The sequence below is a fragment of the Cetorhinus maximus genome, chromosome 17 (assembly GCF_964194155.1).
Source record: "Cetorhinus maximus chromosome 17, sCetMax3.hap1.1, whole genome shotgun sequence".
NCBI lineage: Eukaryota > Metazoa > Chordata > Chondrichthyes > Lamniformes > Cetorhinidae > Cetorhinus > Cetorhinus maximus.
Window position 1 is genome coordinate 39900320 of NC_135895.1, and position 12930 is coordinate 39913249.

General features: G+C 40.0%; 2 protein-coding genes across 5 annotated transcripts in view; both read left to right on the forward strand.

Annotated features, from left to right (window-relative positions):
* The window catches only part of tmem69 (transmembrane protein 69), a 522919-nt gene that overhangs the window by 450196 nt on the left and 59793 nt on the right, over nucleotides 1-12930 (forward strand). The window lies entirely within an intron of this gene.
* The window catches only part of mast2 (microtubule associated serine/threonine kinase 2), a 544666-nt gene that overhangs the window by 353012 nt on the left and 178724 nt on the right, over nucleotides 1-12930 (forward strand). For all 4 annotated transcript variants that reach the window (XM_078561040.1, XM_078561041.1, XM_078561042.1 and 1 more), the window contains one exon: nucleotides 10540-10631. In XM_078561040.1, coding sequence (XP_078417166.1) covers nucleotides 10540-10631 — 92 coding nt within the window. The remainder of the gene's footprint in view (nucleotides 1-10539; nucleotides 10632-12930) is intronic.

Here is a 12930-nt window from a genome sequence, read left to right on the forward strand (position 1 = left end):
AATTCAAGAAAAAATATGGAATTAAAAGTCTAATGACGACCACGTGTTGATTGACATAAAAACCCATCTAGTTCACTAATGTCCTTTAGGGAAGGAAATCTGCCATCTCACATGTGATTCCAGATACACATCAACGCGGTTAACTCTTAACTATCCTCTGAAATGGCCTAGCAACACACTCAGTTGTATCAAAACTGCTAAGAAGGAATGAAACCGCATGAACCACCCGGCATCCTAGGTACTGGAAACGACCACGGCAAACTCAGCCCTGTCACCCTGCAAAGTCCTCTGTGGGATTATGCCAAAATTGGGAGAACTGTCTCACAGACTAGTCAACAACAGCCGGGCATATGCACATGCTCAAGGAAATATACCCTACAGACATGTCCCAGACACCACCACCATCCCTGGGTATGTTCTGTCCCATTGGCAGGACAGACCTAGCCGAGGTGGTAGCACAATGGTACATAGTCTGGAGGGAATCGCCTTGTTACTCCTCAACGTCGACTCCAGTCTCCATGGAGTCTCATGACATCAGGTCAAACCTGGGCAAGGAAACCTTGTGCTGATACCACCCCCACCTCCCCCCACCATTCCCCCTTAGCTGATGTGGTGAGGGGACCAACAAGAAGAAAAAACATACTTGACCTCATCCTCACCAACCTGCCTGCCACAGGTGCATTTGCCCATGACCACCGCACAGTCCTTGTGGGGACGAAGTCCCAACTTCACATTGAGGATACCCGTCATCGTGCTGTGTGGCACTAACACCATGCTAAATGGGGTAGATATTTAACAGACCTAGCAACTGAAGACTCGGCAACCATGAGGTGCTGTGGGCCATCAGCAGCAGCAGAATTGTACTCAACCATGATGTGTAACCTCATGGCCCAGCATATCCCCCATTCTACCATCATCATCAAGCCAGGGGATCAACCCTGGTTCAATGAAAAGTGCAGGAGGGCATGCCAGGAGCAGCACTAGACATACTTAAAAATGAGGTGTCAACCTGGTGAAGCTACAGCACAGGACTACTTGCATGTCAAACAGCATTAGCAGCAAGCAATAGATAGAGCTAAGCGACTCCACAGCTAACAGATCAGACCTAAGCTCTGTAGTCCTGCCACATCCAGTTGTGAATGGTGGTGGACAATTAAACAACTCACTGGAGGAGGAGGCTCCACAAGTATCCCCATCTTCAATAATGGGGGAGCCCAACACATGAGTGCAAAAGATAAGACTGAAGCATTTGCAACAATCTTCAGCCAGAAGTGCCGAGTGGATGATCCATCCCCGTCTCATCTGGAGGTTCCCAGCAGCACAGGTGCCAGTCTTCAGTCAATTCGACTCACTCCACGTGATATCAAGAAATGCTGAAGGCATTGGATACTACAAAGGCTATTGACCTTGATAATATTCCAGCAACAGTACTGAATACTTGTGTTCCAAAACTTGTGCCCCTAGTCAAGCTGTTCCAGTACAGCTACAACACTGGCATCTACCCAGCTATGTGGAAAATTGCCCAGGTATGCCCTGTACACAAAAAGCAGGACAAATCAACCTGATGAATTACTGCCTCATCAGTCTACTCTCACTCATCAGTAAAGTGATGGAAGGGGCCATCAACAGTGCTATCAAGCAGCACTCGATTAGCAATAACCTGCTCACTGACACTAAGCTTGGGTTCCGCCAGGGCCACTCAGCTCCTGACCTCATTACAGCCTTGGTTCAAACATAGACAAAAGAGATCCATGTTTGGTGAGGTTAGAATGACTGCCCACGACATCAAGGCAGCATTTGACTGAGTATGGCATTAAGGAGCCCTAGCAAAACTATAGTCAGTGAGAATCGGGGGGAAACACTACTCTGTTTGGGGTCATACCTAGCAGAAAGGAAGAGTTCAGTCATCTGAGTTCCAGGTTGTCACTGCAGTTCCTTAGGGTAGAGTCCTCAGCCGAACCATCTTCAGCTGCTTCAAAATTGACCTTCCTTCCATCATAAGCTCAGAGGTGGGGATGTTTGTTGATGATTGCACAATGTTCAGCACCATTCGCAACTCTTCAGATACTGAAGCAGTCCATGTCCAAATGCAGCAAAAGCTGGACAATATCCAGGCTTGGTCTGACAAGTGGCAAATAGCATTCGCACAAGTGCCAGTCAATGACCATCTCCAGCTGGAAATAATCTAACCCTTGTTCCTTGACAATCAATGGCGTTACCATCGCTGAATCCCTCACTATCAACATCCTGGGAGTTACCATTGACCAGAAACTAAGCTGAACTAGCCATATAAATACTGTGGCTATAAGAGCAGGTCAGAGGCTCAGAATCCTGCGATGAGTAACTCGCTTCCTGACTCCCCAAAGCCTGCCCCCATCTACAAAGCGCAAGTCAGGAGTGTGATGGAATATTTTCCAGTTGCCTGGATGAGTGCAGCTCCAACAACACTCAAGAAGCTTGACACCATCCAGGACAAAGCAACCCACTTGAATGGCACCCCATCAGCCAACATTCACTCCCTCCACCACTGACGCACAGAGGCAGCAGTGTATACGATCTAAAAGATGCACTGCAGGAACGCACCAAGGCTCCTTGGGCAGCACCTTCCAAACCCACTGTATTTATATTACAGAAATATGCCATTCAGCCCAATAGGTTAATGCTGCTGTTTATGATCCACACAAGCCTTTATCTAATCCCATGATTCCTTTCTCATGTTTATCTGGCTTCTTTTTAAATCCATCTACTTTATTTGCCTCAACTTCTCCTTGCAGTAGTGAGTTCTACATTCTTATCACTCTCTGAGAAAATATTTTTTCATGAATTCCCTGTTGGGTTTTTTAGTGATACAAGACCATGGAAGAGAAACAAACTTTTGCGGTGACTCTCCTGGTGGATCCTGTGCATCTTGCACCTGTATGTAGGTGGTGGTCTAAGGCAGGCCGCACTGTGGATTGAACTAAATGTTTTTTTGTTGCCCACGTTTCTTGTCTACATTTTACTATGATAATGATAACTATATAGTTAATGGTCATGTCTACACAGCTGCAGCTGTAATTTTGTTTTTAAGTGCACCAAAATAATTGTAAAGTATTAAAGATAAATCATAAATTATTCTAAACAGTTGTTTTTACCATCCAATGTAATCCTGTATTTTGTGAGTGCTGCATTAATATCCTTTGAGATTTCATCTCACTAGGCACAAATCTATGATATCAAAAGAAGCATTTGGTACTAAAACAACTTTTGACCACTTCCGTTTTGTTTTCTTGAAAGTTCTCTCTTCTGTTATAATCCCCGTAGAGACAGATAACTTCTAAAAAGAAATTTGAACTTCCAGTTAATAGCTGAACGAATGAAACCAAATTTCATTTCTTAAGTCATTTATTGTAACAGATTAAAAGCACTATTGACTAAACACTTTTTGTAGGCACCTGTACTTGAAACTACAGAACAGAATTTTTAACATAATCAAAATGATTCCTAGCTCCGGAGGGTTTACTTTGATATTTTCCTTTCCCTGCATGACAGCTTTTAACTCCATAACTGTCTTTCGCAGTGTGAGCCTTCCTGGAGATTTTGCCTTCGAGCTAAAGCTGGGAAAATCTTCCAGTCTTGTTTTAACTTCAATCCAAGCTCGAGTTCCTACCTGCATTCCTGCGTGGTGAACCATAGAGAATTTTAGCCTCTGGCTGCTCTTTTTCTCCTGGAGCCTGGCAGACTACCCTTTTTGTGATATTGTAGGAAAGCCTATAACCTGGTATCATAGTGGTTTCCCATGCACATTTCCGTCACCATAGCAATGTGAGTCACATGGGCCTTGCATCCAGGTAAAGATGTTGATTAGCTATCACTGAGAGCCCAACTCTTTTTTTTTATCTTGGAAATAAATGAACAATTTAAAGCACAACTATTTACAACCCGACAGTGTCAACACTTCTGACATTTTGGAAACTCTCAGTATATTCATTGATGGCATACATCCTCTGCCATTGTCTCCGAACATAAATATCTTGCACTTTCCTCCCAGGCAAACAACCTGGGCCCCTTTTAACCTCTAACAATCAAACCACCCAGGCTTGCTGACTGGCAGACTTCAGAATAGCTCACATGACCTCCTTAATTTTTACCCTAAATTAAAGACACAGTCTCAAAATAGAACATAATTGTAATACTTCTCTGTTCCACTCTTTAACCTGTTCCCCTCACCTTGGCTCTCACGCTGTCCCCTCTCTTTTCTTATCAAGAATGTAAGATATAATTATTTATGTTAAGAATCAGGCTGTAGTTTAGTTTAATAACAGTGCGAAGAAGATATAATAATGTTATTGGAAATTATTTTAAAATAGAGTTCTAGTGGGGTCTGTGTCTATGTGCGTGTCTGTGTGTGTCTTACATGGATTAAAGCCAGCTGGTCTGGGTGCTTTGATGTATAGTTGTTTTGAGATGTTAATTAGATAAACGTAAGGAGGGTAGAAGGTAAAGTATAAATTTGCATTTGAGAAAAGAAACCATTCAAGACTGCGGATGAAATCTTACACCTAGCTAGAAGACTCCAAGCAATGTGTTCATTTTTTTCAGCTTACAAATGAAATTGGTGGGATGAAAGGATGTTATTGTTAGAAGAGGTAAAGTTAAAAGCCTAGTGAAACAATGGAAATTTTACATTCAAAGAGAAAGATATGTATAAAGGAGAAAGGAGATTGTGTTTAAGGTAGAGGCATTTTAAGATCCAACAAGTGTGAGAAGGCCTGTACGCCTCAAGCCTGTCTGCAAGGACCTAGAGCTGAAAGAAACTCATTTTGAATGTGACTGTCCAGGGTGTGCTTTGCCAGAGGTCTGCTAAATCTATGAGTTTTACTGTTGCCTTAATAGAGGTGTAACTGAGAGTCAGATCAATTAAGGGATTTTTGTAGTTATTCTTGTAGTAATTTTGTAGATATATGTATTTGTTTACAATCTTTCTTGTATTGATAAACGTTTAATACATTTTTACAAAAAAACCTCTTGAGAATTGGTGGTCTTATTACTACTGAATTCAAAGCCTGCATCTTGAAACATACAAATTGCAAAAATGGGTTATGACAGTTGTTTCAAGTTTCCCTCTGGGATTTGAACAACTCAACCTTTACCATCAGATGTGTCATAATAAACAGATTAATAAGATATAACTTTGACTTTATGTATAATTGAAAGTGATATGAGCAATGCCATGAGCAATTTATTTTGTAAATTTCTAGCATTTTGACAACAGGAACATGTTCATTTATCAGGAAAAAAAATGGGTTAGCATTATATTCGGCTGTAGTGCACAAATTGTTGAAGGTGACAGGGCAGGTTGAGGCAGTGGTTAATAAGGTATACAGGATCCTGGGCTTTATAAATAGAGGCGTAAAATACAAAAACATCGAAGTTATGGTGAACCTTTATAAAACTTTGGTTTGGCCTCAATGGGAGTGTTGTGTCCAGTTCTGGACACCACACTGAAGGAAGGATGCATTGGAAAGGGTGCAGAAAAGTTTTACAGGAATGGTTCCAGGGATGAGAACCTTCAGTTTCTTGGATAGATTGATGAAAGTGGAGCTGTTTTCCTCGGAGAAGAGAAGGTTGAGAGATTTGTTAGAGGTGTTCAAAATCATGTGCGTAGACAGAGTCGATAAGGAGAAATTGTTCTCGTTAGCACAAGGGTGGAGAAACAGGATATTAATTTAAGGTGATTGGTGAAAGAACCATAGGCGACATGAGGAAAAACCTCGTTAGACAGTAAGTGATTAGGATCTGAAATGCACTGTCCAAGACTGTCCAAGATTCAATTAAGGCCTTCAAAGAGAATTGGATAATTATCTGAAGAGAAAATATTTGTAGGGAAAGAAGAGAGGAGAGTTGGACTGGCTGAGTAGCTGTTACAGCAACATTCTCACATTAATGATCACTCACTGTCAACACAAAATTCAGACAACTATATGTATTGTTATGACGAGTGAGGACATGTGTCAGGACTCGCCTTTATTTCCCACTCCTTGATTGATCATAACAGGATTTTTTGTCATTCATAAGGATGAAGGTATAAATTCAGTGTCTGTACTTAACCATTTATGTGCTGATTGCAAAAGGCTCAGTCTGACAGGCTTTCTATGAGTTTAAACACAAAATTGTGATAAAAACCGACTCAGGTAAGGATGTAAAGAGATTAAAAAAGGTAAACTCATGTCCCACTAATTGCAACACGCATACATGCACAAGCATGCCAAATTGCAAGTTATACAGTAGGAGGCTACTTTTTGGCCAAATTAAAATTCAATGATAAAAGGCAAAAAAAAAAGAAATAGAGTTCACTGTTTGAATCTTTGCTGGTGTTGGTGGCTGAAGCAGATTTTTTTCACAGTGGTCTTGAAATTCCAGTGGAGTTGAGGCCAATGTAAAAGACATAACCTGTCTTTTCCATAAGTTGATGATATTGCATCTTAGGTTCCTTTTGATTGAAATTCTCTATCTCTGTGATGGAATCCAAACTGTAACAGTGGTAGGGCCCTGAACTTGAGATCAGGGAAGAGAGAGAGCTGGTGTTCTTGCTCCATTGACAGATTTCTTCTAGACTGCCCTTTAGTAGCTTTGTGATAAAAGATGTTTCAAAATGGTTATTCTGGTCACATGACCCCTCTCCATAATGAGTTGGGTATTCCCCAAAAGGTAATTGATTAACTCATGTCTGGACAGACCTTGACTATTGTTTTATGGCCTAGATGATTTGTTTCTATCATATTCCAGCCATCACTTCTGAATCGACCATTCTTCCTGGTGATGAGCTAGAAAGAGCATCTCAATACCTTCTATATGGCCTTGCCCTGTAGACTTTGTCTTTGCCTGAAAGGTAGTTGCATAGAAATGTAAATGGTAAGAGCCAGTTCCAAGTTGCAATACATCTTTGAAGTAATTCTTGACATCAGCAGGTGTGAAATTCCACAGGAGGTTGCCTTGGCATGCCCTAATTGTAATCCACATTGGAAACTTCTAGAAATGGACCAATTTATAATACCAGGCATGTAAGGTGACCTGTGGCAGCCATCTTAAGTCAGTGTATTTGTTTTAAGTCCTTTTAATGAAGCTAAATATATATTTGACTAGCTGATGAAATTGAAGATTAATATTCCACATGCACATGTCACAACATCGTGACAGTATGTATATGTAACTGTGTATGTCATCATCCAAAATGAAGAGATATTCTAACATGTTCTGTGGCCCACCATCAACATATTCAGCAGCAATAGCTTTGACAATGTTTTTTTTCTAACCAGAAAATGTTTTTATGAAATTGGTTAACTACTTCTTTACAGAAAGGCATGGCATTTTTGGCAGCAACGTGGCTTCTGTGTCAACTTGAGCTATGTTCTTTGCTTAAAGATACCAATCCTTGTCTGGATTACTGCCTTTTGTTTACTATGTATGCATAGTAAATAACATGTATTGAGAATTAAGAACAAAAACAAAAATACCTGGAAAAACTCAGCAGGTCTGACAGCATCTGCGGAGAGGGATACAGTTGACGTTTCAAGTCCGTATGACCCTTCATCAGAACTAAGACTTATAAAAATGAGATGAAATATAAGCTGGTAGAAGGGGGTGGGGCAGGAGAGCTCGATAGGGGGCCAGTGATAGGTGGAGGCCAAGAAGAATTGAGGCTTAACTTCTAAAGTTTTTGATTTCTCCTATACATATTCAGATTCCTGCTTAATATGTTTTATTACCCAAGCCTTTATTGCTATTCGTTAGGTAATTATTTCAAGCATCCATTTCTGTTAATGCCATCACCACACTATATTCACAGCAAGCACAAGACTGCAACCCTGCAGTAAGTCTGACTGTTATTTTATTAATTGTGTTTTCACATTTCTCCCTCCCTTCTTATTAAATGGAATTTCTGAAAGCCTGAATAAGTAGTTTCGTGCTTGATGGCTTGATTTTCTTTTTCTAGAAATAGTCTTACACCAGTTCGGGATTAAAAACAGCTGGTGACCAACATACCCTCTAATTTCTTTGGAGTGTATGTGCCCTTTAATTTTTTTCCGCAGCAATGCGTGTGTGGTAATAGAGCCAGGCTTGTGCTTGACCTAAGCAGGGACTTTCAGGTTGCTGCACAGCCACAGAGCTTAGAGGGAACGTTGCTGGTGACATTACGCATTCCTTCCATTGAAAGAAGCAATCTGCATAAAAATACTATGTGCATGTTATATATACATATATATAATACAGATATAAATAAAATCCATTCATGAGATATATACATTACTTTCAAGTTTTTAATTTTGTCAAAGCACATTTTTAACCTACTAGGGTCTCTAATTTTGATGTGATTTAGTTGACTGAATAGTGATTACACGCTGAAGTTGTTCATCTTTGAGTCTCTCTTTTTCCCATTGTTGTGTCTGTCTTTGCACTTTATCTAGACATAAGACTGGCTGTGTTTAGGCTGCACTCTATAATTTTGTAAATTAGGTTCAAAATGTACTGGGAATGTTAGTGCATATTGATACAGAGTTCTGTGCTACAGAGTGACAGGACACAGGTTTGACATTGCAATTTTTAAGCTTAGCCATGCAGTCATGGTGTAGGCTATCTGTTTCTTCCCAGGAAGGGAAGGAAAATTGAAAAACTAATTGGCACATGTCACTTTCACCTTCTAAGTAGCTGATTGTAAAGCAGTATTGGCAGAGGCTTGAGGATCAGTAACTAGTTTGTCCTATGTGGATGAATGTCCCAGACGCAAGATGGAAATATATTGTTACCTTTCCTTTTTAAAAAAGAGCTAGGGTAATTTTATTTCAATGTGGTTTAGCATGATATAGTCACTCATTTAAAATCAACACTGGGGAAATGTTTCTGTTTTGTTTAAGCTTTTGATAGTCAAAAACAAATGTGCATTCAAAATGAGGCATTTCTATATCAATATGGCAGAGTCAGCTGAAACAAAACTGCCATGGCATTGCCCCAACAAGCAGCATTTGGCCTATATTCAGAATATCGTGTCCTGCACCAGGTGACATTTTACTTCTTCACTCATTCAATGTTGACCTTTTGATGTTGGACCAAGAACAGACAGGTGCTGTTCACAAACATCCATTGGGACCAGAATTAGAATAATGATAGCTGATTTGTTTTGTCTGAGTGACAAGTAAAATAATCAGTTGGAGGTGACCTCCTTCCTTTCCTGATTTTAATGTTAATTGTTCTCCGAAATTCAGGAACACTTTGGAATATTTATCCCATGACTTTACCCCATCTGCCAACTTCTAATACTGTCATAATTTAACATAAAATAATACCAAGTGTTTAGCTTACTGACCTTTATTGCAGTTCTTAGCCTAGGTGCATTGTGAATGAACTGTTCTGTTTAAAAGGATATTATCACCTGATTGGGCTGGATAGAGAGACAAACAATTAAGGCTGTAAAACAATATGACAGCCGGCAAGAAATCTGCTATGATTCTTTCAATATCCTGTTTTCATACAATTTGCTGCAGTAAATCCTTTGCAAATATTTAGTAAATAGAATGGAAAACACCAGGGAGTTGTAGCTCTCAGAATTTTAGCACTTTATAATTGCATTCAGATTAGCTCTTTATATTCAAAGAATAGCAGAAAATTTTCATTTATTGTGAGCTAACCTTGATTGTCTCTCATCAACTGGAAAATCGCTGTAGTTTTGATGAAGAGAAATCAAATTCTGTGCGATCTTGATTAACAAAAGCAAGCCACTACCATTTGTTGGTGCTTCAAACATCATCCGAATGAGTTAAGTGTATTGTTAACCCCTCACTGTAGCCTGACACAGACCTTCAGGAATGTGTATTCCACATATTAGATCTATCTGCTAATTTAGATTTAACACATTTATCACTCTTAGTTAAACAGTTCAAAAGAAAATAAATTTGTTTTAAGTCAGACTTGAAATTTAGTTTCAGAAAACAGGCAATGCATTGGGCTTTATAAAAATTACAATGAGATACAGCAACATCAGTAATAGCATGGAGCTATTAAGGAAGCCTGCAAGCCAGACTGCACTGCTTGGTTTGACACACTTTATTTATGCACTACTACGCTGCTAGCATGATAGTCCTGCATTTAAGGCCCATTCTTTAAAGGTCATTTTCAAGGTGAAGGTATCTGCTCTTAAAAGCGTTCCAAGGAACCAAATTAAGATAGCATCCAACATCTGTGGGGTGGTGACGAGGGTGAAGTGAAGGGAGAGCACAATTCTCCCAAGTGAGGTTTGTCTAGTTTCACCTTTTGTTTGGACATAGTGTATAAAGGATGGCTGGTGACTTGGCAGCTGTTAGCACACTGCCCATTTACTTTCTCAGAAACCCACTTCTGCCATGTTTTCAGTTGCAGAGCACATCGTGTACAAGACATTAGGTTGAGCAATAGGAGACTGAAGAGGACACTTGCCATCAGGATGAACTGAGCGCAAATGATAGGTTTGGAAAAAGTCACAGCAGAAATGGTTTGTTTTTAAACTTTCGTTTCATTCTATTTCAGTTGCCGTTCAAGTAACAGGAAGAGCCTGATTGTGACTTCGAGCACTTCTCCAACACTACCACGGCCACATTCTCCGCTGCCAGGGCATGCAGGTAAAGAACAACAACTATCAATAGGGAGCTTCAGTTTTCAGATACAAATATGTAAAAAAAAAACTGCTCTCAGTTTACTTGGAACATTTTATAGACTGAATCATTGCCCTCCACCATCAGCATGCTGACTGCAGTGTATCCCATATATGTGATTGACTGCAGCAGGTTATACCTCCAAAACCAGCGATGTCGACCACCTAGAAAGATAAGGGTAGTAGACACATAGGAGCACCATCAAATCCAAGCACACCATCCTGACTTGGACATCGCCATGCCTTCATCATTGCTGGATCAGTGTGCACCCACTGTCATCTTTTCAAGGAAACTAGTATTTTCATCCAGAATGCCAGCTGCTGAAAGATAGCACTGGAACCAATCTTTACTCAGTCTTACATTTATTTAGAGTGAAGTATTACAAGCATACACCTCCTAACTCAGTTTCAATGAGTGTCTCTTTATATGTGCTCATGTGAAACTCCAATTAATGCCCACCACCACCATATAATTAAACAATTAATACACAATTAACAACTAGAGATGGGCAGTAAATGCCAGTGATGCCCACACCCCCAGAATAAGTAAATAAATTCAGTGCAATTTTTCACTTTCACCAAAGTTTGGAATTTATCAGACAGATCACATCTTAGTGCAGCTTTTAAGACTCTGACTAGAAGTTGCAAGCAATACTTTGACTTCATTAGGGTGATTGCTAAACATGCTGGTCATACAAAAAAAGCTCCAGACCTATCCAAATTCAACTATCACCTTTGTCCTTGCAGACTTAGATTTGCTCCTGATACCACATTGCCTATAATTTAAAACTCATCCTATTTTTCAGATCCTCTCATTGGCCTCACCTGTTCTTATCTCTGTAACCTGAACTCATCTCCAATCTCTTGTGCATCTCCCCCTACTCACCCATCCCCCCCATCCTCACCTCACCATTGGTGGTTGTGCTTTCAGCCACCTGGATCCCACATTTTTGGACTTCCTTCCCTCAGACCCTCTGCTTCCTTCCTTCCATCCTCCAGTGAGATCCTCCTTAAAACTGACCTCTTTGACCAAGTTTTTGACAACTCCATGTTTGGCTTGGCATCTGTTTTGCTTAATTACACCACTGTGGAGTACCTTAGAATGTTTTTCTATGTTAAAGGTGCCATATAAATGTAGGTTGTATTGGAAAAGTGCTGTGGCTGTCAAAGTAGCGTTAGCAAAATTATCAAAAACAGAGGAATGGGAAAGCAATGAAGGTGAATAGGGTTAAAAAACAGCAAACAGAAATGGCGCTGAAGAGGGAACAGAATTTCTTTAAGGGAGGTATTCCTGGCAGAGAAGTGGCAGTAAACTAAACAATATAAATGAAAAAACAGAGAATTACTGAGGCTAGAAATATGAAAATAGAACAAAACATGATGGAAACACTCAGCAGCTCAATCAGATTGTGTGGAAAGAATAAATGAGTCATACTTTCAGGTTTGGACAAAGATTTCCACTATTTTTTTTCTCGTTCTGATATTCAGCCTCCTTTGTTTATATGGAGTGAAGAAGAAAACTAAGTCAGTAGTTTACAAAGCTGGAACTATATTGCAAAGCTGCAGCACAAACTTAATAATGAAAACAGAAAGTACTACAGATACATATTAAGATCATTTACACCTGTAAACAGAAAAAACCTTTTTGGGTAAGAATTCTTCATCAGAACCAATTTAGTTATGGGTGAGAATAACTATTTATATCATCTTAATTCATCCATTCAAAGAAACCCTAGTGTCCTTCCGTTGTAGGATCCAATTGTTTCTTGAATAATCCGAGTTTTAGCGTCACTATTCTGTCTAGAAGGTCATTCCATACGTTGAAAATTGGTTCTCTGATTGGGCAATGAACCTGGTCACAGCAGTGAGAGTGCGTAGTCCTAATCGCTGGATCACCAAGATCTGTACTGACTATCTCAAATGGACACGTTTCTTTCGTTTTCAGCAGGCCCTTCCTATCACACTCTGCTTATTATTACCCATATTGCTGCCTTGCACTATTGCCTCATCCTTTCTCTTTTACTTTCCAAAGCCCCCCTCATGTGAAACTGTTCCCCCCACCCCCACTATTTATTTGAAGTTATACGATTAGCCAGTGCACTGGTCCCAGTGCAGTTCCTGTGAAGCTGTCTCAATGGTACAGCTTCCCTTTTCCGCTTTACTGGTGCTAGTGTACCATTGAATCAAAACCCATTTCTCCTACACCAACTTTGAACCACACATTGAACTCTCTGATCTTATTTATCCTATGCCAATTTGCTTGTGGC